General features: G+C 43.1%; 1 protein-coding gene across 1 annotated transcript; it reads left to right on the forward strand.

Annotated features, from left to right (window-relative positions):
* On the forward strand, window positions 1-26,264 carry LOC133343345 (pleckstrin homology domain-containing family A member 1-like). Its single transcript, XM_061552875.1, is given in 13 exon segments — window positions 1-443; window positions 6,679-6,821; window positions 10,584-10,640; window positions 10,905-10,950; window positions 11,910-12,007; window positions 15,475-15,510; window positions 15,512-15,625; window positions 16,923-17,033; window positions 18,551-18,619; window positions 20,508-20,572; window positions 22,986-23,049; window positions 24,063-24,143; window positions 24,807-26,264. Coding segments are annotated over 12 exon segments (1,149 nt in total). The 5' UTR covers window positions 1-443; window positions 6,679-6,680; the 3' UTR covers window positions 25,074-26,264.

The raw sequence follows: 26,264 nt of genomic DNA on the forward strand, positions 1-26,264 counted from the left end.
GTAGCTGTCGCCGCTGACCACACACCCCGCGTGGGCGGCTACTCCGGCCGCAGAAGCGGGAGACGCGGAAGCGGCGGGTGGCCCCGGGGGGGGAGGGAGGGGAGAGGCTCGTGTGGCTCCCTCCTCCTCCGACTACTCGATAAAGCGGAAGGGAGAGAGAGCGAGAGGAGACAGTACGCACACAACACGGCGCCAGACGAGGCACAAGCCGCCTGGGTCCTCACAGCAGCAGCAACAGCAGCAGCAGAAGCAACAGCAGCAGAAGCAACAACAACAGCAGAAGCAACAACAGCAGCAGAAGCAACAGCAGCAGCAGAAGCAACAGCAGCAGAAGCAACAACAACAGCAGAAGCAACAACAGCAGCAGAAGCAACAACAACAGCAGAAGCAACAACAGCAGAAGCAACAGCAGCAGCAACAACAACAGCAGCAGGGACGTGCCGGTGAGTGACCCACCCACACAACATCATCGCAACTCCTTCCCCAACCCCCCCAAAGGTGAGAGAAGCGCCGGGGTGATTGGGGGGAGGGGGGAGGTCACCGTGGGGGGGGGGCAGGGAGAGGTCACCGTGGGGGGGGGGGGTAGGGGAGGTCACCATGGGGGGCAGGGAGAGGTCACCGTGTGTGGGGGGAGGGAGAGGTCACCGTGGGTAGGGGGAGGTCACCGTTGGGAAAGTTCATGCGTTGCTGTTTATTGCACGTACTGGTCCATATGTCTTGTGACCCCCCCCCCCCCATTTAATGATGTTAAAACAGAAATGAATAAGCAAAGAGGGAGGGGGGGGAAATGTCGGAGTCAATTAATTACGGGTCACAAGACATCTAGACCACCTTGTACAATAAACACGGACAAGCAGCTGCTCGTGTTAGAAGAGTGGATGAACACGAGAGCGTGTGAGATTGAAGACTTGTCTTATCGTGAGACCCGAGTTTATTCCTCACAGTTCTAGTAACAGGTAGCAAGCAGCAATTTTCTGACTCTCTATCAACTGCGGATAGTCAGACCGGAGTACGGTGTGTGTTTAGGTATACCTTCATTCTGGGTATTACTTGGGGAATACTGTCAACATTTGTGTAACCCAGGCTCAATCTTGCAAATGAGACTCATTCTGGTCTCTTGACTTCTCACCTGGTTAAACAGACTAAACTGGAACGTGCGCTTTAAACACACGGGCTTAACTGTGCTGATTTCATCAGTCAGCTATGAGCTGAGTACTTCCCGTTTGCCACTAACTCAGTGCTGTCACAGTGCAGGACATTTGATGCAGTCCACCATTACAAACAACACAAACTATCTTACGTTGAGCCTTTTGATTAGAAGTTACAGCATATTTTACTTGATGACACTGCGTGTTGTTGCTTACAACGAGATTGTATTAATTCATATTTGGTTTGTTTTCGGTAAGCCTATGGGGAGGATACCTTTCTTAAAACCAGAAAATCTCGACCTAACCCAAAAGAAACCAATTATATAATTATCAATCATGTTGGTCGTGAAAGCCTCTGCATATAATTAAGAGTGTACAATATATTAACCAATTTATATGGTCCCAGGTTCTTATGACTTTTCATGCCACTGCAATTTAGAGTGAAAACTTATTTTTGTTACTTCTGCAATACATCTCAAATTTATATTTATAGAATGGAATAAGGAAGTTCTCAACTTTATCAGTTCACACGTGCATATGTACAGTGCATGGAATAACACAATTCAGATTCGTAAAAGTTACCTTTTTCATGGAATGAAAAATTGTTACAGAATAAAATGAGTTTACAAAGTTAATTACCAAAACTGGCTCACAACTACAACTTTAGACCTTTTTGTAAGTTGTTCAGGATAGCATATGTTCAGCAACTTACGATGTTAGCTACGTGGGTTCGATCCCGACCCTGCCGCCTGTATATTTGGAGTTTACATGTTCTCCCCGTGGTCGCGTGGAATTTTCTGCGAGTCCTCCGGTTTTTCCCTTCACATTTAGAAACATGTGTTAGAGTATATGGCTCATAATTATTTCCACGTGATAAGCCACTTCATTGAGTTATCATTTGCGGCGAGGTTGTTTTTGAAAAGAGCTGTATAGCTCAGTGGGCCTTACCTGGTAAAATAAAACCTAACTAGCTTTTTTGCCCATCCAAGGACGGGTGTATATTGCAGTTAGTGTAATAGCGCCGGTTGGTGGACAGCACAGTGTGTGGGCAGAGGGGAGGAACTGGGGCAAGGGTCATGGAGGACCCCGTCTGGAGGCCCCTGGAACCCGCTAGCGGGTTCGAGAAGGGAGGCGTGGTCAGGGCGGGGCCAGGCCGCGCTGGGAGCATAAAAGGAGCCCAGAGCGGTAGCTCGAGGCTGCCGGTTCTGGGAATGGACTCGTCTCATCATTGCTGTTGTCTCGTCGCCGTCGTCGCTAAACGTCTCCGCTAGATATTGCGCTGCGAAGGAGAGTAGTTGGCTATCTCAGGCAGCGCCGTCAGTGTTAGGCGGCTAGTGTAATGTAGAGGCTAGGCTGAGCTACTGTGGAGAGGGTGGTTGAACGAGACCGTGGAAGTTGTTAATAAAGAAAGTGCCTCCTAGAAACTCTGTCTCTGAATCGTTGACACTACACTAGTACAGCACACATCGGTGCGTTGGAGAGCAAAGCCACAACATTTACAATCTGATTCATATTCTTTGGGTCTTTCGGTAAAGCCACGTAGATAGAAAAATAATAAAATACCAAAACTATCACGACGTTTCGATCGCCTCACAAGCAATTGTCATCAGGTGAAAAAATGTAGCGGGAGAGCTACTGAGGCAGGAAAAAATATAGCGGCCGAGCTGCTGAAGCAGGATGTTATATAGGCTTGAGATGGGTGTAGCCCAAGGGTAAGTGGGCGGGGCTAGAGATGGAATTTGCGTGTAAATGTAAGATCGGAGAGCTGATGTACCTCCACGACGACGAAGCTGTGGAGGTGGCCATTGTATTGTGAGAGATTAGCATGTCAATATAAGAAAACCACTACAATCTGAGTACGACGTTTCGCCAGTAATTACAACTGGCTTCATCAGGCGACATCCAGATTTGTGGATGAATCCTCCTGTTTAGTTCCTTAAATAGAGGGGTAGATATGATGACATCACCTGTGAGCTCTTCTTGCACGAAGTTGGGGGGGGGGGTTAATGAATTCATATAAATGGTATCAATTTATATGGTAATCCACATACATTATGCATGTGCATTTTGCAAGCCCATTGTTCTTGTATCTCCAGTCGATTGTGTGCACTAAAATATCCGTCCCTGTTATTGTTCAACGGTAGCAGGTAACGACACATTTATATAGTTACGCGATTTAACCCAAAACAAAAAACCTGTGTTATGGATGATATTGTTCGCGAAAGCCTACGCATCCCGGCACGATAGTTGCAACAATGGGAAAGTTTTGTATCCCCGGCCACTCTGTTCACCCAGTAGCATAAATGGGTGCACCACAGTCGATCGACACACAGGCCGTGCGTGTTGGTGGAGGTATGGATACTCACAGCCCCTTCCAAGTCGTTTGGCCAGCATGGAAATACTTATTCCAGCAATGTATGTATGTTGAACTTCTTTCACACCGCACGTACCCCACCACGCTAATCGCAGGTGCGGAGAGAGGACAACAATCTACGCACAAAAAGCAGTTCTAAAGAAATTACTTTGCAATCTATATTTAAAAGTGCATAGCTCCAGTGGCTTCCTAATAGAAAGCAAAGGTGAGAGAAATCATTTACAAGGCTGTAGTTTTACCTTTTACATACAGTAGCCCTCCAGAACTATATAATGTACAGTGGAAAAGTAATGTGGAATAATTTTGTTGGTTCCATGACCCAACATCAGTGGAACATCTGGTTTTCTACCCCCTCAAAATATTTCCCTATATGGGCGAAATGAAGCAGTGAAATTATTTCATTCTTGGCGTATGAGATTAAAAGTTCAACGTACTCTATTTCCCTTTTCGAAATAAAGATCCAACGCAATTTTGTACGTTGAAAATACAGTTACATTTAAATGTATACATAGTATTTATAAACGTATACCTAGTATTTTGATATAGTAACACAAGTAATATTGTTGGTGAGATGTCAAATGCCAAGAAATGTGTTGGTCACCCAGAACCCCTATTGAAGGACATCCGCAAGCACGACTGTAACATCAACGTCAATGAGCGGGAAGCTCTGGCGAGAGAAAGCGGAAACTGGCGCAACAAACTCTAGATAGGTACACACACGGGACTACGACGTGAGATGATTCCAGCAGCGATGATGACCTTCTTGTCCACGGCCCCCCTTATCCGTGGGGGACAGTCAGGTCCGTGAAAACTCCCTGTCATCGCCAGCCCTCTTCTTCCAATTGTCAGCCATCACCCGCAGGTTTTTTTTCCCCGAGAGGTTACTTTGGATCGGCTTACAATTTCCTGCATCTCCGGTTCGCACGGTTGGCTACGTACGTGGTGCGAAATAAGTTCAACATACATACTGTACATACAATTACACGTGCAATATTTTGCGGTAAGAGGAGTTGCACGGAAATGTGTTTCCATTACTCGTGGGTTAGGACGGGGATGAACGCACACCTGCTATGCTTCAAATGACAAAGACCCCTGTTGCAATATCAATGCCTGAGCATTACCATAGCGAATGAAACACTTTTAAAATGATGCGCGCATTTTAATATAAGTATGGTCGTGTGGAAAATTAATTGATTTACCTGTCGGTTGTCCATAGGTATTGAACAGCTCTTTTTCTTGCCACGCACTCTGGGCAAATACGCCATACAAAATCTAATTATCCTCATATTTTTTTTGTGGATAAGAGAGGTTGAGTGGCAAGTTACTCCATTCATTCGTAATTATTTGCAGTTTTTTTGGATGGATGAGTGAAATAAGTTTGCGCATAACCCTGCGGATAATAAGATCTGTGATATTGGGCTCCCACATGATAAAATGTGCATCGATTACATTTGATTGGATGCCCCTATAGTCTCCGTAGTACAGACCCAAGAGCTGGTCCGAAGGGCAGCTGCAAGGTGATTTATACATTATACAGTGCTATATAGAGCGTGGTGTTTCCTGCATTGCTGCGAATGTAAACACGAGCCCTTGTGATCCCATGCACAGGACGGATACTTGCTCCACAAGGGTGAATACTCCTTTTAGGGATGAATTGTGGACTTACAACTCAGGATTTTTCAACTTTCAAAGACTATTTTGGATCGTTTTCAAATTTTTTTTTATAATTTCCATTATATTCACCCAAAAAAAACTTTTGGGTGGAAAAAAATTAAGAAGTGACATTCATATGAGTGCTGCCATTTCTGGTTTCAGATCATTCTGAAACAAAAACAATTCTCATATTGACTGAAATTTTGTATCTAGGTCTTATTTTCGGATTAATCCAATTGTTTGTTTTAAATAAAAAGCTGCTTTCGTGGAATTACATTGGCCGAAGAGCCGAGCTATCCAATTTCAGTATTTAAGTAATACACTACTGGTTAAATTTTTTTTTTATTGCTCAACAAATCGGATAACGCGGAAATAGCTGGGAACAAAGCCTCTGCTCTGTTCCCGCGTGTGACACTGCATGGAAGGTGATGAGCGGGAGCCGGGTAATGGCTTCGCTATCACCAGCCAAGCAAGTCACCCTGGACGGCAGCGTGTTGGTGGCTCTGGGAGGCAGGATGTGAGGGCAGCCAGTAATTAGCCACAAAATAGTAGTCGACTAAACATAAATGTCAATTGACTTAACTCGACTAATTGCCCCAGCTCTAGTTGGCAGTGGTGTTAAATCTGGTGTTACATTATTACAGCACAGTGTTCTCATTGGCCTTTCCAAATACAGCCCTGGATTAAAATGCAGTGTGGCATGATGATTTTTTTGTAAAGGAGCGTTGCCCAAAATGTGTGTTTATTATATGCGGTAGAGTACGGTGTTTCTCGACATGGCAGTGTTTGTGACGGCGGTGGTTGGCGTATAACATTAATAAGGTTAGTTAATCGGTAACAATGCACGCTATGTTTGGGAATTCACACATTGCCCTTGGGTGTTTGCAAACGGTGAAAAACTTTAGCAAGTTGACACTCGCATGTTGCGTGCAATGTTGGTTCAATAACCACCCCGCATCAAACTAAATGATCGTGGGAAATGTTATTTGAAACGTATCATTGCAAAGTGCATTTCTTTTTTACAATAGCGTAACATTATTTGCCGACTAAAAACTATTTTCAATAAAGCGTAGAGCCGCTACATTCTGATTCGCACATCCATTATGTCAACACTTCCCAGCAGGAGCAATAAGCCTCAGCGCCGTAGTCCAGAAACGTGTTCGCCATCCATTTAGGAACACCCACAGGACAAACCTATCACAATAAGACAGAGCTGGACATTATTATTGTGGATTCTCTGTGCGAGACGTTGAGGGATGTTGAAAAATTAAAGTGCACTTGGCCTGCACCTCCAATGTGTGCGTGTGCCAGGAATGTGTCCTGTTCGTGTTCTGCGAAAAATATTTGTAATAATATACTGTACATCATGATGAAAACATGGTAATGGTATAAGTGACTTTAATCAATCCTTCGTAAATGCTACATTCATTTAACAAGTGGGCCCATCGGTGGTTTCATTTTGTTTCAGACAATTAACCCGTGCCTTCTGATGTTTCGCCACAGACATGCCGTACCGCGATCGCGAGGGGAACGTGTGTGGCTTTTTGGACCTTGAGGAGACCGAGGGCAGCAGCAGGTTCTTGCGGCGATTTTTCCAGTTGGACGTTACCACCAACACACTGAGATGGTACATGGACAACCCACAGGTGGGCAGTTCTACGAATTAAGCAACCTCGTGGTTCAAGATTTTAAAAAACATCCTCATAATGCACAAAAAAGTGTAATTTTGAAAGTAATTATCTACTCATCTCTACGGAAATAAAGCCAATGGTTTGACACATTAAACCGAATGCAGTGCCGCTATCCCAGTGTGGCTGCAAGTGTTCATTTGATTACCGCCAATGTCGTGTTACCGTATATGGTATTGTATGAACATTTCTCCCTTGTTGTAATGGATGGCACAGCATTTATAGAGTTGCCAGCTCCACGGGTCTGGAATGCTCTGCCAGGCTGACCTTCGATCCATTCGGTGTCACGAAACGTCCAAGAAACATTTATGAAAAACATTGTTACGTGTGGGACAGGCTACGCGAAACAATGCCCCTTCACAGTCGAGCATCGCCACAGGCCGCCTCGGCCTCGTGACATCGTCTCTGAAACATGGCGCTGGACAAATACATGTGCTCATTATTATCAAGGGAGGCGGACAGATGATTATTTATGTCTGAATTACAGTCCCAAATGGTTGGCGTACTATGCCCAAATGAAATAAAAAGCACTTTATGATTAGACTCATGATTGGTCACATCTTTGAAGTGTCTGAAATACACGTCCAAAACCTTAAAACTACCAAGGTCTGACACGCAGACTGCATACTGTACTCTTTCCTCCACAATAGCATGCAAAACAGCATATGTGCATATTCAAAATAAGTACATTATTTATTATTTCACATCTCCTCAGCATTGTGCATGATCCGGAAGGCAGACATTTACGTACGTCTGTTTATAGGTCCCACATGGCTCAGAAATAAATTGTTTCCTGGGCAGCTAGCCAACACACTGCAAGTTTATATTTAGACTTCATATACATACACATTATTAACCGAAATGATAAATACTGTCATACAAACTTAAATTTTTATACATCCTCTTCCATGGCCATGTTCACCTATGCTTTGAGACTTACCAGTCAGTTTGAAAGTGGTTCGAGTAGCCACACTTTAAAATAAAAAAAAACACATTCCATCCATTTTCAATCTGCCAATTGATGAAGGCCTCCCCATGTCATGTCGGCCATGATTTTCAAATTGATATATTTTTTTTACCATACTTCATGCTGATCAGTACGGGTTGGCAATAGTGTGGGAGGGCAGGACAAGATCTAATATTACTCGCCGCTGGGTGAAAAAAAACTCAGTCTTTCTGCAATTTTGTTTCCTGAAATTAATTGCCCCCTCCAAAATTTTATCTGGGTGCACCGCTGATGTCATTCTGTGTTTACAATTCATGGTCTCGTGAGGTTATCCGCGGGTGGCTGCTTAGCCTCGTCATCAGCACCCTCACTGCTGTCGGTTTCAGGCAGCGGGTAGATTCCCACAACAACATGGTAAAGTTCACGGGAAATTAACAAAGGACATTGTCCATTATTTTTGATGGGTGTTGGAGACTGTGACATTAGTCGCAAGTGCAAGTCATTGCATGTTGCAAATAAACAGACTGGTCACTGTTATATATGATTCCCAGTCGATGCTCACCTGGTTAAATAGCATGCATAAGCAAAAATAATGTATTGTCATGACTTTCATGAGGGCATATAATAGCAAAGCACGTGCAAGAGTGTGTCCCCTACTATGTGAAGGAGGAGCGGTGTCGTGTAGCGGTTAGCACGCTGCACTACGAAACTGGCGATTTCCTCTCATGGCCAACATCAGTGACGATTATCTGAACCGGTCCTGGGCCTCCCCTAGGTCGATTCAGCCTCAAATGAGTACCTGGTGTGGTGTGTAAATATCTACCACTGGGGAGACAAAGGCGGCTGGGCGTAGTGCTGGCCACCCACCCCCTTGTGTGCCGTTCTGGCCTTCATAGGTGCTCGCTAACAGCACAGTCTGTTAAGGCTATACGGGGGATCTTTGTTGTAAAGCATTAAATAGCGCACATGACAATTTTTTTCTGGAGAAGTCATGCAAAAAAACAATCTCATCTGTGAGCAATCCTCTCCTACAGAGCACATTTGCTGTTCCAGATTTCCAAGTGTAATGTTCATCTCATGGCAAGACACCGCAAGTCCATTGGGGCAAAAAGACCAACCATTAAAGATGACGTGTCCTGTATCTTTCGATTTAAAGCTTTCGTGACTGCAGGGATTTATCTTCTTGGTTCTTTCGGTAAAGTCACGTAGAAGGGAAGTAATAAAATAATAAAAATAAAACATAATAAAACAATTCTCACGACGTTTCGGCCACAACGCAAGCAGCCGTCCTCAGGTGAAAACCAGGTCCGTCGAGGCGACAGAGTCTGAATGAAACAGCACACGAGCTTGGAGCATATATATAAGCTGGGCGCATTGACAAAGGAATTTGCATATCAAAAGGAATTTTGCATATTTATGGGAAATGCAGGAATGTGATTAGTACTGCATATGCATGTGCATTATGCAGGATTAACAGCATCAAAGGGAGCTGCAGTTACTGCAGCAGCAGCAGAAACTGCAGCAGCAGCAGCAACTGCTGCAGCAGCAGCAACTGCTGCAGCAGCAGTAACTGCAGCTCCCTTTGATGCTGTTAATCCTGCATAATGCACATGCATATGCAGTACTAATCACATTCCTGCATTTCCCATAAATATGCAAAATTCCTTTTGATATGCAAATTCCTTTGTCAATGCGCCCAGCTTATATATATGCTCCAAGCTCGTGTGCTGTTTCATTCAGACTCTGTCGCCTCGACGGACCTGGTTTTCACCTGAGGACGGCTGCTTGCGTTGTGGCCGAAACGTCGTGAGAATTGTTTTATTATGTTTTATTTTTATTATTTTATTACTTCCCTTCTACGTGACTTTACCGAAAGAACCAAGAAGGTGTCCTGTATCGCTCAGATGCAGTACATGTTCTACATAATTTATTATTCTCTCTGCACTGTATCAAATTGGCTTTCTTAATGGCCAAGGTCAGTAATGGTCAGTCATTATACACCGGCACATTAAGGGCATTATTAATGCATGTGTCTTCAAGCCACCCAAGCTGAGATTGACACGAGCACTAGAACAATTTTGCAATCATGACATGAGAGACTGCTGGTGATGCAACCACATATTGACCCATTTTCACTTTGGTATCGTAATTTTGGTGTAGATTAGAAATTGATGCTTGCAGTGCTTATATTTTTCCGATTTTCTCTCCCATCAGTTTTGTTCAAGATAATGTATTGTAATTTTTTTTTAATCTATGACCAAATCACCCTAGCTGCACCAAATCTAGTCAGATCTCAGAAAGTATAAGCGTGGGTGTGCCGAGCTAGCACTGGCATGGGTGACCACCAGGATTTGTCAGTTTTTGTCAGGTGAGGTGCTCAGGAGATGCCGATGATGCAGAGTAACCCCTCGTATCTGTGGGCCCTCTCTCGGGTACTCTGGTTTTACTCCTACATGCCAAACATCACATCGTGAATGGAATTGGCCAAACATCACATCGTGAATGGCATTGGCCAAACATCCCAATGCAGGACCATCCTGAAAGAGGCGTGATGCTCAGTGAGGCTTTCCTTCCTTTTTCTACTGAATATTAACATTATTCGTGGAAGTTCAAAAGTGAAGCACAAATATTGAAATGTATAGAAGAAGGTGAGTTTGCACTTGAACTCCGCCATTGTCTCACTGTTTAATTATACTGTACGTGTAAACGTGGATTCGTTTGATCTGTGTGTAAAAATCTGTGTAAATGTGTATTTGTGTGTTTCTTTACTGCAGAATCTTCCAGATGGCACTGGTCCACTGGGGAACCTTAGCCTCCCTTATATCTCTTTGGTGAGAATACCACTACATAATAGTAATAACTTAAACATGTTTTCAGTAAACTGCATTTTGGTAACCTTATGTCCATATTTTCGTGCGTGTGTAAGTTATATTGCAAATGTTACCTGCTTTGTGAATGATCCTGCTTCAGTATTTAAAGGGTCATTTGTTAAATGCGAACTCATTACACATTCACTGTCCTCGTTTGAACAGAGCGGTATTCGTGCATCACTGATGGCAACATGCGACAGTGTGCTAACGATCTCACGGGTACAGGTTTCAGATGCTTGCAAACTCAGGCCAAAGGTGGAGAACTGTTTCGGTAAGTGTTATCAAGTGGAAGTACATATCCTCGGAAATTATAGTTTAACACGAACACTAGAATGTACTGTCATTCACACCACACAGCTGAACTTACATGCAACAGGTTTTTATTCTCAGTTCAGTGGACTCCTGGACTTGTAATCTTCCCAGTAGTTTCTGCACTAACATGTTAAATATCGCAGCTCGATAAGTATTCTGGATATGAGAGATTTTCTAAGGGAACGCAATTAAAGGTTAAGGTGCAGCCCTGAAATTGCTTGCTCATGCCACTGCGTCCATTCGAGGGAGATCTAGAGAACCTCTCTAAATGGTAATTGGCCTACTCTTTCACACTGGTAGGGCCCCTTGTAAGAGGTGGGAGTACTGACATCCATCCTGCCGAACAATAACCTGTTGTTCCCATTTATAGTGCTCAATTCACTCGGTGCACCACCAGAAAAAAAACACAAAAAAAACTATCGGTCATATAAGCACTTTTTGATGAAGCCTTCTTAGGACTCATGTTTACAAAATTAAAACGATGGAAATGTGCAATGCTGTGTTTATGATTTTGCTTTATTAGACGTGTTTCATATTTGCCACTCTTGTAATGACCTAGGCCAGGGGGTCGGAAATCAAAATAACAGGAAGAGACATTTTTTTTATTCGGTAAAAAAAACTCAAAAGCCGCAATGCACTGTGTGGTGAATACGAGATGGTGGTGGTCCTTAATAAATGACGGTCACAAAACAGCCCTTGAAGAGCCACCGCATGCGGCACCAGAGTCACTGGTTGCAGACCCCTTACGAAGACAAAATATTGAAACTAGACCAAGGTTTTAAGTGTGGCTGGCTGCCCACCCGCACCATAAAACCACAGTTTACTCTAAAGGTAAATATACCAGCTGGTGAGTAATATGATGAATTTGTGCTGGCAAGTGCATACCATGACCATTGTGCAACTGATTCTGTTTGCCAGTGATAACCGCCATCAAGAGGAAGTTCTTTCTGCAGGCAAACGATGACCGAGACCTGGAGGAGTGGGTCTCTGAGCTAAACAACCTTTGCAAGATCACGGTGAACATATTTGCTATTTTATATTTAAACATCTTGTTCTTTAGTGACACTTAAAAATGTGCAAACATGTTTTTTTTTTAGTTGAACAGCTGGTCTTCTTTGCTGAGGTAGTAGATCTCAGAGGCTTGTTTGGATAAAACTTGCACCAAAAAAATGTGCTCTTTCCATAAGGAACACTTTGTCTCTCGTCGAGACAAAATTACCACTGTTCTAAAATAATACATCAAACAGGGTGAATTGGCGTTACAGTGGTTTGCGCTCTGCGTTGTGAACCCAGCGACCTAAGATTCCCGGCCACAGCTGACATCAGCGGTGAGTGATATCACAACTGATGCTGCCCTTCCCCTCACCAGCAATCCTCATTGACAAGCCTGGTGGAGTATGGTCTAAAACTTCCATGATCAACGTGGCATAGGGAGGCCTTCATCCATTGGTGGATTGAGAATGGCTGGAATTTATTATTATGACTACTACTGTAATTGCGTGGCCTATTTCAATTTGCTTCCCGATCAGAGATGCGGGAAATGTATTGCGTCAAAAAAACTCCTCCACGGAAACTGTATTTGTGTTCCCGAAACAGGAGCCATAATGTGCATGTGTACGTGCACAGCCCTCTTATCAATCCATTGCTGGATGAGGGGCTCCCCAAACGCTGTGCGGGTCATTGGGGTTATTTGAACATGCTTCGCCATGCTGGCCAGTGCGGGTTGGTGGAGGAGGAGCTCATACACGTGGAAGCACAGAAGCACAGTACAACATTGGATTTGTCTGCACTTCCCTCTGCTGCCCACCACGTAGCACCATAATATCTGTGATGGGTACTGCAATTTAATACAGAATATGCTTTTATGTTTATTCTATAATAATCATCCAACTGACCTTTAAAATGTAGCGTAATTTAAGATATTTTATGTATTAGCCAGTATTATGCTGTGTAATATATTTAAGATGACGACATTATTTGGCCATTGAAAGCTCAATCAGGCCACGCTATATGACGAATGAGAGAAAACACTGTTTAGTGTTTGGTTCCACAAGAAGATTACGATTGTTGGGCCACTGATATCTTTATAATGTTGGACATGGGGCACCCCACTGGGCATTAACAAAGCAAGGAAGGAAGACATCAAGCTAGAATGAGGTGCAGATGGAAGGACCGTTTCAATGCGCACTTGTAACTCATAACTTTGTATGGGGAGAGGAATCGTAAAATACGAGTTGTTGTCACGTGTTACAGTGCATAAGACTGTCTACAGTGTTCTGTTTAAGTGTTTGATCTCTCCTAAACCTCACTGTTTTATGATATGAGAATAGTAAAAAAAACATTGCGCACTGATGATGATGGTAGAGTGATGCCTGTGATGACAATGGCCGTTTGAATAAATAGTGGAAGCTTGAGTCATTTTGTGTACAGGGTAAAGTGGGACTTCATTGGCATTCTCGTTTTTTTCTCATTGGGTACAGCAATTCTTTTGGGTGCAGTGGAACATATAGTCTAAGAAAAATTGTTGTGGGAAATTCCATAATCACATTACGCATTATGGGCGGCTGATTTGGCTATTACATGGCTAACAGTAGTCCACTGTTAAAAAGTGTCATGGGATTTTTAAGTTTCTCAAGTGAATAGCACAGCTGGCTTTATAGCTCCCTGCTAAAGACTGCAGTATTATCATTTAGCCACGCATAGCAACAACGGGCATTACATTGGAAATATTTTAAATTCAGACAAAAATTCTACGGAATGTATGCTACTTTCTTGCTGTTCTTTTGAAATAAACTCCTCGGTTCTGTATTGACATAGCATGTTGTTTTGCACGTATGAATGTCGAACTTCTTTTGCACTCTACATAGCACACCATAACGATCGGAAGTGCGGGGGGAGGCCAACAAACTAAACACAAAAAAGTATTTCTGAAGAAATTAGTTTTAAATCTAGATTTAAGTAAGTTGTAAAAGTAGGATAACCTGTGAAGAATGAGGTGTAGCTAGTTTGTATGATGTAACATGAGACAACTATTTAAAGAATGAACTCTGAACCTAGGTTTAAAAATGAGGCTTTGCGGGACAACATGGTACCATCGCAGCGTAGACGCTAGGCCATTGGCCCTCCAATCCAAAGGGATGAAGTTTGAATTCTGTTGGAGGAAAATGATGCCCAACATGCATCGACGGTCTTCGTAGAAACATCCCAATGCAGGATCTTCCTGAAAAAGAGTCTGGAAATGCAGTGAGGCTTTTCCCGGGTAAATAATTAGCACATTTGGCATCAGTGGGAGCAACAGTGGGAGCTGTCACACTGCCAGTGCCTCTGCAGCCAATGATTAAACGGTCTCCACAAGTCTGGCGACCAAACTGTTGGGGCAAATGTTGGAGTTCACTTGGCTACTCTGCAGCAGCTGCAAGATCCAGCAGAGTGTAGAGTGTTATCAAGCTGTGGCGGCATCAGTAGCTTTGGGGTCATGATGACACCTTGATCTCGAGTGAAGTCAACTGATTTGCAGAATGCGTGAAGCGACGTGCAGTGTCGGCATGGAAGAGTAGGCCGTGCAGATCTCCCGCTGAAAATAGGCTGCAGCGGGGTTCGTGAACTGTATTTTTTGGTGGGCCACAACGTGAAATTAGCACGTGCTGGCGAGCCACTCGACATCATAAGTGACGTGTAGATGTGTTTATAATGGAGCATTGTGCAGCGACGTCATATCCATACCCCTTGTCTGCAGGTCTCGTCCTTCTCTTGTTTATCTCACTTTCATCGCGGTAATTTTATTTATCTTGTCTTGCTGCCAGATGCAGATGTGGTGACCTGATACATGACAAAGTGTGCTTCTGGGCACTTCATGATCGTAACATCGTGGCCTCAGACCGTCTCAGCCAGACTAGCTTCAGCAGCAGGCTGTAACACCTTGATATCTTACTCACTGCTTCACACCACCCCTGAGGAAAGTAGTTTAAATAAGCAAGTTTCAAGCCAGAATGTTTTGCTTCTGTAGCGTCCGGAAGCACGCTTTGTCACATCTTTTGACTCACCAACCCGTGTATCATAATGTCTGAGCCGAGCCGTGTTGCTCAGCGGGCAATAACTCGGCGGGCCACTCCCAAAAGCCTTTTGTGGTCCGCGGGCCGCTCGTTGAAGAATCCAGCACAATGGTGAGGCTGGCTACGTATCTTGGTATTCCCAGGAGTATTGTCCTCTTCTTGATGACGCTGTCCTGGGAATTCTGCAAGCCTTCCTGGAACATTAAACTCCTGTGTTTTTTTCTTCTTATTTCGGTTGTGCAGCAATGCACCACTCAAAGACAATGCATTTATATGTAGTCCGCCCCTCTTCCGATATTGTGAGGTATTATTGTGCACACGATATGTCCCGATTTTCTTTTGGACCTCAGAGGTGGCAACGCTGATGACAGTATGCACAGTGCCGATCTTCACCAGACGTGGGAATAGCTTGTTACCCTTGTGCGCTGTAGGTGCCTCGACAATGCTCATCCCAGCTGGACAGCACCTGCGGGCCGTCTGGAGGAAAAGGGTGGCCTCCATCCGCACCACGGAGCCAAGAAAGCCGGGCCCTACAAGACCGAGGTGATTGGAGGTGTGGTCATCAAATCACAGCTCAGCCAGGTACTGCTGTTACACAGGGCATGGTTGCAACATTTAATATCTCAAGTGTACAGTCATTCGTTCAGAGTATCGTTTTGCCGTGAAGCACTGTACGCGTTGCCTCATGTTTTCATTGCATTGTTGCATAAGCTGTCACACCCTTTTAAACTTTTAAGATTCAATTCAGTACTGATGTTATGTCAGAAGTCTCGTCCATCGGCAATCTTCCTCTCTCGGGATGTGTCCTGGCCAAGCCGACTTCTCTTCAAAGTCTATTTGATGTTTCGAATTTACATTTGCTCTCTGATCCATTCATTCCCTTTTCTGTTTCTCGGTGGAATTTCCAGCCGAGCTACTTTGCCCACTTTTCACGTTTTTAGTAAAAAAAAACATTCTTTGTTCTTGTCCATGACTATGATCCATGTATCGGAGCAGGTAATATGCGCTCATCTGAACCTCTTCTTGCTTTAGGTACAATGATAAGTTGCTTTTCATGAGCCAATTTAATTTGACAAAAAGTGCTCCAAGCTGCTCTGTGTTAATTTCCTCATTTAGATCCACCTTCAGTAATGTCCCGAAGATGCACAAACATCCCTTGTTGGCTATCCAGTTGTATCCCTACAACAATTATTTTCTTTTTATTCAACCTTCACGTCGTGTCTGACTTTAGCACCGCTCATTTATCTTTGGTCCAACCATATAGCTTGTTACATTTTTTAATCTCCTCCAAGGTCTCACAATTTTACAAGCTCACACAAACAAAGGCGCCTAATACATATAAATGGAAATGATCGTCTGCGCCTTAGATTGTGTAACTCGTGTAAGAAATACGAAGCAGGAGTAGGCTTTTCACAGTCACATTTAAAGTTGTTCATCAAAAATTGTATGCGAAAAATAAAGGCATACACATGAGTGGGGAAAAATGTGTTCATATCTCAAACCTCAGTAGCTGCAGCACTTTACTGTATATTTATAAACTGATGTAAATGCATAAATGACATCTTGAGAATATTACCAACATATTGTATAACTTCCTGTCCAGACAAAGGTACAAGGTTCTACTTTAAAACATGACCATGAATGAAAAATTGGCACAGAAACAGAGAGCATGCAACGATTTTCGCAATCAGTCTTACTCGAGGCGGTCTTCTTACACTCCACACACACGCAAACACACGTGCGCATGTACTCTAAATACAAACACATGTAAAAGTATCTATAAAACACGAATGGAAAAAAAACCGTACAGAAAACAGGCCAGCTGTTTCTCTGCTGATGAGTCGAGGTGTTTTTCATTGCACTTGTGTGTTTTTTGTAGGAGGATGAGTCACAGGAATCTACAGACCGCGGTCACGGAAGGAGGAACCGTTACTCAGCCTCCTCCCTCCCGGCCATAAAGTCGGGATACTGTGTCAAGCTAGGAGCAGTGGTATTAAGCAACACACACACACACACACCTGCTAAGGCCGTACAAGAAAAACAATTCTGTTTCAAGGCAAAAGCTTGTTTTTTTGTTTGCAACACCAGTTAACGGTGTATCTTACCATTGCAACAACAATACACGAGAAACACAGTTGTATCTTGGTTCTTTGGGTAAAGTCACGTAGAAGGAAAATAATAAAATAAAAAAAATATTAAACAATACAATTATGATGACGTTTCGACTGCAACACAAGCAATCGTCATCAGGTGTGAAATCCACAGCAAGAAAAAAAAAAAAACTGTTGTTTTAAAGCATCTGATTGTAATTCATTTTGGCAAGGGGGATGAAATCGGTCAGGTGCCACGTGTTATTTTTTTTTCAGCTCTCCACTTGCATTGAATGTATTACTTTCGAACGGCTGTGTTGTTGTTGTTGTGCACCGCATGTGTGCTTTATTGACGGCCAGACATAACATGTGCATTGGGTGCATTTCGACGCATGGAGCGTGCGTGCTGTGAAACTTGTTCTTTCGAATGTGTTCGTGCTAGGGAATGTATATTCGAGAATATTTAATGTCATATTTTTAATTGCTGTGTTTAAGAGCGTCCTTGTTTTTTTTACAAAAACCGCTCGTTATCCTATGACCATGGATATGTATGTGATGAAATGTCATCTATGACCAAACCACCAAATAACCGTAAATGCACCCAATCCCATCATATCTCAGCAAATAAGCAGGTTCGAGCCTTGATAGTGATTGAATGGGTGACTATGATACATCAAACACGTGTTATAGGCCGCACTGCTACGTGGCGGGCGGTGCAGCAAAACACATTGTTGTCATGCAATTATATATTCCCGGGTCTGACACTCTCCACGTTTATCGACCTGCACTGAACAGTGTGGCAAAGTGTGGTCAAATAGCCCTCCCATGAACCACATGGCATGTAAATTCCGTCATCCAGCAGTGAATTGACATGTACTAGACCATTCCTGAAAGATTCTGTTGATTTTTCTTAGGTTTTTTCGGTAAAGTCACGTAAGTAAAACAATTAAATTAATAAAAGTAATATAAAAATAAAATAAAATCACGGCGTTTCGGAGGCAACACAAGCTTCCGTCTCCAGGAGGAACAGTCACAGCACGCTCGCTGTATCAAGTGATATATGTTCCACCTGAAGATGGAAGCTTGTGTTGCCTCCGAAACGTCGTGATTTTATTTTATTTTTATTTTACTTTTATTAATTAAAATTGTTTACCTACGTGACTTGACCGAAAAAACATAAGAATATGAATCCTTGCAGTCACGAAAGCTTCAAATCTAGAATTCTGTTGATTCATTTCAGTGCGTGTTTTTTTTTGCTTCTAATTTGTCGAGTCACATTTGAAGCGTTGTTTTCAGTCATGAGCACTGGTTAGCATTGGCTATAACCATAGCGAGCACGCAAGGTCAGACACTATTCTTGTGTTACTGCAGTGCTGATTCCCGCCGATTCACTCTTCCGTGGGGCTCTCGTTCGCAGATGAAGACCTGGAGGAGAAGATTCTTTGTTCTCAGCGAGCATTCGTTGAGTTACTACAAATCTGAGCAGGTGTGTTTTGGCATTCTTGCTCAAGATCAAAGTAAATTCACCCAAGCTTGTCAGACCACGGAGGACCAGCAGGGTTGAGTCTGGTTGCTACTCAGATGGGAAACAGCCTGGGCAGTGAGGTGGCCCAGGAGATGGCCGTATGGCAATGCATTGCATGCATCTGTGTGGCGTTTTCAGTGTCGCTACATCTGCAAGGATTTCCTTTGGGTATTCCAGTTCCCAAACATACCATTGCAATACTTTTGTGGAAAGGGGGTCTTGAGACCGCTGACATAAAGGGCATTGTTATTATTATTGCACATCAGGGAATCTACCCACTGAGATTGTAACAGATTTTGGAAAGAAATCAAAACTCCAGAGGTTCCATATTTGCCACTTAAGCCGAGCAGTATGGCCTATACAATGCAGTAAATGCAGGGCAACGTTCTGATAATTTAAATGTAATTTAAAAGACTGCTCTGCGGGTTATTATTCCACGAACGTGACCTTTTACCTCCTTGCAAAATGTGAACGCTGTTACCTGCAGCCAACTTTATGACCTTTATCTCACGTGGAATAAACATAATGGGTCACTTGCAATGCTCACTTTCCTGAGGTGAAACAAAAATAAGTAATATTAAAAAAATACTTTTTTTTTAAACACGCTTTAATAAAATGTACCATACTAGTAATGGAAGAACTCTACGACTCCAGGAAGTGGCCCCGAAGCTTGCCATAACGTAATTACAGCCAACGTCAGTTGACCGTGGACAATTAGACCCAAGCCGAAACATAACATATAAAAAATAATGTTTAAAAATATGTTTTTTTATTGTTTATGATAGAATATAGTATTGTCATCAGTATGACATAAGTATGCCAAGTTTGCAGTCGATACCACATTGAGAAGTGGGTTAAAATTGAGTTACCAGATTTGTGGATACAAAAACAACAACGACAACAACAGACAGAGTGAGTTAAATAAAAGCGCGTAATAATGATAATCAAGTTTTATGAGCTACTTAAATTTGATATTTTGACACTTAGAAAGTACACTATGTATCACCAAGACAAATTAACTTTAACCATATGTGAACGATTTTGATACAAACCTGCAGGTGTTTTTGCTGTATGCTCTTCCTCATTAAGGCCACATGCTTAAGGTCATGTGGTTTGTGGGATGATTTTTATTCCGCAATTGGGAGTTCTCTGTAGAAGATTTAATAATAGTTTTAGAGATAGTACTAAATAATTATTGGAAATCAATGTATAAAAAAAAATACGTGTGCATTGTGCAAACGTATAGTTGAGAAGCAATGTATTGAGTTTTATTCCATTATAATGCTTAGATGTTTTATGTAAAAATGTTTAGATTTTTTTTCTTAAAGCATATTAGAAAATATGGATAGGAACATTTCTGAAAGCTACATTAATTTTGTTTCGATTTAAAGCTTTCGTGACTGCAGGGATTCATCCTCTTGGTTCTTTCGGTAAAGTCTTTCCGACAGCCCTGTTCTTCACCTGAGGACGGCTGCTTGCGTTGTGGCCGAAACGTCCTGAGAATTATTTTTTACTATGTTTTATTTTTATTATTTTATTATTTCCCTTCTACGTGACTTTACCGAAAGAACCAAGAAGATGAGCTACATTATGCTTACATTTCAGGACGTTTTTAAAACGTGAAATACTTTCTAGTGCATTTCAACACAACTATATATATAAAACACGTGAATATGAACAACATGATTTAATGACGCATAAATACGAGTTGCATCACTTGTTTTAGACCACGTCGTTTATCGCAGCTCAGGATACAGAAGAAGTACTCTGATAGTAGAATAACTCATTTGTTATTTTCGTAAAACCAGCGGCGCGCGAACACATTTAATTTTATCTGTTCTACTTTTAGGATAAGGAACCCCTGAGGTTGATTCATCTGAAGGATGTGAAGAATGTAAAGCAGTGTGAGCTTGGGTGAGTATCACAAAAGCATAGAAAACATTTCAAACGGCACAGGAACTACTTGTACCGATCTTTTTAAAAAGAATGCTAATAATGTTGTGCATTTGCCATACGCGCCGCATCGTGAGTTCAAGATCGTCATGACGGCGCTGTGTTTCACGTACATCGGTTGCGGTGCTTTCAAGGTAGGAGGAGATGTTGCGGTGTGCAGTCTTCAATTGAGTTATTTGCAGGTTATTTTGTTCAATATTTACAACTTTGGACCATGACGCGGGCAGGCCGATGGGCCTACGCTTTTCGAAAGCCGTCGGGCGACCTTTAACGTCCACTGGTAAAGCAGACGGCACCATACTTTATGGCCAATTCACACTGCAGCGATAACCAGTGCGGCCTGCTGGATGATTTGAGCTCCCTAACGAGCACTGATAATTTAATCGTCATTATTGTCACGGAGAAATGCTATTGGATGATATCGAATGCCAAACAGATGTTACATGGAGCAGTCCTCAGAGCAATTAAAGCAAACCGATTTTGAAGGGAGTGGGTAAATTTAGATTTTTGCAATGCAATTGTATATGTTAAAGTGTCACAATCCGTTTTAAGTTTAAAATGTTATTGTTTTTCATAAACAGGCACATGTAGCACAAGGCAGCTTTAAACAAAAATAGCCTCAGTTATGGTCGTCTGTACAACATTATTGTGCAAGAGCATGCATAGCATTTATGCTGACATTATTTATATAGCAGATGTTACTGGTATTTGTAAAAAAACACTTTTACACGTTTCCTGATTTGAAAAGCAAGGACGTATGTACCCAATTAACAGACGCCTCCTTACTGCCAATTGTTGATTTAAATCGTGTGTATGTTGCCTGTACACCACTGGAACCTCATTTGCCAGTAAAAAATATGATAATTGTTTTTTTACCCTTCTATCTGGCAACAAAGCTGACACCTTTTTTTAGTGCGCCTTTTGGCGTCATCTGGTCCAACCCATGTGAGACTAGGCTCTAAGGAAAGCTGTCCCGGGTGTGGACCAATCAACTTCAAGGACAGTGCATATATTATCAGAGTTATGTTTTTTGTTTGCATTATGGCTGCAGGTATTGTGGTCTATGCAAACATGACTCCTTGTAAAAAAGGTGTCAGTTTTGTTGCCAGATAGAAGGGTAAAAAACGAATTATCATATGTTGCCTGTGTTTGCTATTCCATTCAGCAGCAGAAGCAATCTAACATTTAAATTCATGTGATATGATGAATTGTGAAAGCTATTGCATAAGGTTAGAATGTACACTGAGCACGGTTGCGAAATAAGTTCAGCAGACGTGCCTACACTTAATGTACGCCAAAACAAAATAATAATGAAAAAAATAAGGAACTTACATTCATGGTGGTGTAGCAGCACAAGCCAAAACAAGACAGCCACCCAGCAATCACGTGGGACGTTTCTCCCACTCTCAGCATCGTCAACAAGTTGCTTTAGTTTGGCCATGTGGAGTTTACGCACTCAAGTGCGAGTTTACACGCCATTTGGAATTTACACGCCGAATCGTAAAAAAAAAACCCTACACGTTGCCCAGTGCGACAGAGGCAGCATGCACGGTTCTTAAATCCGCTTGTTGCCGAGGTACTTGCATTCGTTGTTTCCTTCGACGTATTCGTAGCGGGAGTCGTGTTGTTATCCGCGGTGCGCCCTGTCGTGTGCTCGGCACGTCTCGCTTGCCCTAGTGTTTCCCCGCGCCAGCAGTGTACGGCGCCATCACGTAGCACATTCTGCCCATTTGTTTTTTGCGAGAGCCTAAAATGCTAAATGTGTTAATTGTGATTTTGTAAAATAAAAATAAATTATCGTTGGTGATTTGAAATTTTTGGATGTCACCACTAGACGCCAGGAGCTTCAATTTAGTATAAGCCCTATATTATTAGCTATAATATGTGAACAAAGAAAATGGGTTTGTAGTTGTATACGATCACTGACTGAATGTACACACCCACATTCAGCATCAACTCTGTCTCGTGATGTTTTTGTGAACTCGTCTTTCTTCAGAGTTTGTGCCGTGGGTGCCCCAAGAAATGTGTATTTGTTTTTTTTCTTCTTCTAGCAAAGAATAAGCTTCCATTATATGTCGAGAAGTAAATAAACCATTGATAAGTAATAAATATGCAGTATACTGTGTAACATGTTAGAGCTGTTTCCCTGAAATAGCACTCTATTATATATTTTTTTCTGCGATCAGGCGAGGTAGTCAACATCTCGCCACCGAGACGCCCCAATGTGTTACTTGAGAGTATCAAACAAAGTGTGTTTTATACTTTCAAGTTAGAAACAATTGAAATGTCCTATCTAGCTGTGTGGCACCAGCAGGAGTATTGTGCAGACACACGGCAAAATCTGCAATGACTGCACCTGCCTGTGTCTCAACAGAGAGCAGATGATGCGGGACAATCTATTTCAAGTCGTCACTTCATCCAGGACCTTCTATGTGCAGGTGAGAGGCGGCAGCTCTAAACTAATAAACATTTTTTGTTTATTGTACCTGGTCAGGCCCACTAAGCTGCATAGCTCTCTTTCAGAAGCGACCTGGCCACAATTGATAGCCCAATGACGTTGGCTTATGTTGACATTTGTAGCAGCCAATGCATGTTGATTTTTAAATGTGGAAGGCAAAACCGGAGGACCCGGAGAAAAATCCACGTGACCACGGGGAAAATATGCAAACTCCAAATATACAGGCGTCAAGGTCGAGATCGAACCCACGACCTGCTGTATACCAGGCGAGGGAGTTAACATCTCAGCACCACCACAGCACCCGTCAGTACTGCTGCGCCCGCCATCAGCACTGTGGCTCTGGTGTTGAAATACTGACTGGGGGAAAGGGTTTTGCTGGAGAAGCCTCGGAAAATTAAAGGTGCAGCCCTGCACTGACTTGCTTACGGCACTGCTGGCGGAAGGGCCTCCACTACAGGGGGTTGTGGGGAGTCCCTCTCGTGGGCATTTTGACCACCTCTTCCTCACTTCTAGAAAAAAAAATCGTGTCTTACATTAGTTTCTACAGCGAGATGGAGAGATGTGTTGCAATTGATTTAAATAATTAACTATGTTCACATTGTGGTAAATGGTAGTGCTTCTAGTGGCTGCAGCGTGACATGGACCCATTACATACAATACAAATAGAAGCAAATATTGCACACAATTTGATGCTTGCATTGCGAGATTAATAATTTATATTAATATAAGTGAATAACGTTCTAGCCCAAGTACACAGCATGGACACTGCCAAATGTATGGGTTCTTCAGGCTTCTGTAAATAAGTCGTAAAGGAGTCCACGTGTCAGAATATCCTGCATGTCTAATCTCACCACACGGAGTGGCTTACCTTGGGCTTTACCGTACCACTGGTAGAACACCAGACGCAGAAGCTACGGCTTTATTAACATCCCATGTTGCACAGACCTGGAGAGACTGCGATGTGTCAGTGACGTGTCCTCTCTCACTCCGCAGGCCGATAGCCCCAACGACATGTGGGACTGGATTCAGGCGATCAGGAGGGCTTGTGGTATCACTGGTCGCCTCACGTCCACGGTACAGATGCACACAATATTTGCCATCGCAGCAGCATCATAACGGTCCCCCTCCACATTCAAATATGACCCTCTTGATAAATTAATCGCTTGTGAATGTAGTGCAGCAGTTGACATAATGGGTAATTTCTTAAATCTCGCCCCGCCTCTGTCAACCTCGCTGTATATATGGGTAGACCACAGTCAATCGGCGAGTGTGGAAACGTGGGCTAAAGTACCCACTCTAGAGGCTCTTTGGAGCTCTTTCCATGCCTCAGGGCATGCTTCTACCCCCGTATGAAACACGCCGTGCCATCTGATTATGCACAATCCTGCCAAGCCAGGCCCATGCCCCCCCCCCCCAGTTGACAGAACATGCTCCCTGGACAGAAGCTCCCTCCTTCACTCTTCTGCCCGGATATGGAACTGCCTCCCTAATGAACACACTGTCTGCGAGATCACTGATTCTGGTCTTCAGGCCTTCAAATTCCAAGCGCACATGGTACATGTCCTAACTTCACCACACTGCAGTGAACCAATGATGATGCCGATTGGATGTACTTATCATGTCTGATATGGCCGATGTTCACAATTGCACCCAATAAAAAAGTCCCTTCTGCCAGCACCAGCAGTGGCGCCAGCGGTCTAAATTGGATGGCTGCACCTTTACCGTTTTGTCTCGCAGGAATCGGACCCTGGCGTGCATCCCACGAGCTGGGCAGACCCGGCCGCCACGACGGAGGAGCACGCCGCCACGCGCTCGCTCGCCCCGGCCAGCATGCCACCGCGCAGCGTGTCGCTGGGCTCGGAGCACAGCGAGGCGTCGCAGGGCGGCGCAGAGAGCGAGCAGCAGTCGAGCCAGGCTGCCGAGTCGGGCTCGAGCCCGGGTTCAAACCCCCCATACAGGTTTAACTGGGACCTCCTGGATAGCCTCAGAGCTAGCGTCGTTTAAGTTTACGATTGAAGTTACGATAAGTTGTACACGTTGCTCCGCATCTAGGTCGGCCTTATGAAAGAGGAAGATTCAAGTAAATTAGCGTTCGGTATTATGACATTGTTTCTTAAGTGGCATGGTGAATGCAAATGAGATGTTTGATTTGCTATAGAGTACCCAGTGCATGTTTTACAAAGTCTCGTGCTTAATGCCGCTATGAAAACCATTATAAGTCATTAAATTGCATAAAGGTGATTTTTTTTTAAATATGGGACCCATAATCCACAGAAAATTCAAATCAGTTTTGCGTGTTGATTTTTATGCTTATGTTTGTTTTCACATGCATTCTAACATGTTGTTGCTAATGTTTATTATGTCACGAATTGAAATTATTTACTTCTTCATAAATGTATGCATATTTCATCAAGTAGTGTTACATATACCAAATACTTTTAACGCATTTAATAGGTAATTTAACAGCATAACTTGTGCTCTTAGACACCGTACTCATTAACTAAACGCCTATGCAATTTTGTTGTATGTTGATTTCATTTTACTTTTACACCCTATCAAGATTGTGCACGTTATTTAGTGGGGTTTCTGTGATCAAATCACAAATTCTGCCATTATCAACGGAATTTGTGATATGTTGTAAAACATGTCACACTGTAAATGTGCAAATCGAGTGACGTTTTAAATTTTCAAAGATGAAAAATAATCACCTACTCATAACAACAATGACTTCACCTTGTGATGTGCCGAAGAGAGACAATTACCCTATGGCGTAAGGAACCACAGACAAGTGGGGAAGGCAGCCAGGTGACAATTTTCTCCCCAAAGTTCTGCAGTCCTCTATATATTAAGGTGTTATCAGCCATTTGATACGCGCTTATACACGCGGGAGGAGACTGGAGCACCTGCAGAAAACCCAGGCATGTGAGGGAGTAACACTCGATCCCAAACGGAACGGACAGAAATGAGTTGCCGCCTCCTCCTGGCAAGCCAGGATATGGCATCAACTCGACGCTCATGGAAGAGGAGTTTCACAACATTTGCGTGACCAACCAACTTTCTCCTTCACAGTGCTGAAAGGAGAGGGTTGGTTGATCACACAATAAACATTTTCTTAACAAGTGCAGGTAAAATATGATAATTGTTTTTTTACCCTTCTGTCTGGCAACAAAACTGACACCTTTTTACAAGGAGTCA

Source organism: Lethenteron reissneri, chromosome 17, assembly GCF_015708825.2.
Source record: "Lethenteron reissneri isolate LAM-NWPU_2019-01 chromosome 17, ASM1570882v1, whole genome shotgun sequence".
Classification (NCBI taxonomy): Eukaryota; Metazoa; Chordata; class Hyperoartia; order Petromyzontiformes; family Petromyzontidae; genus Lethenteron; species Lethenteron reissneri.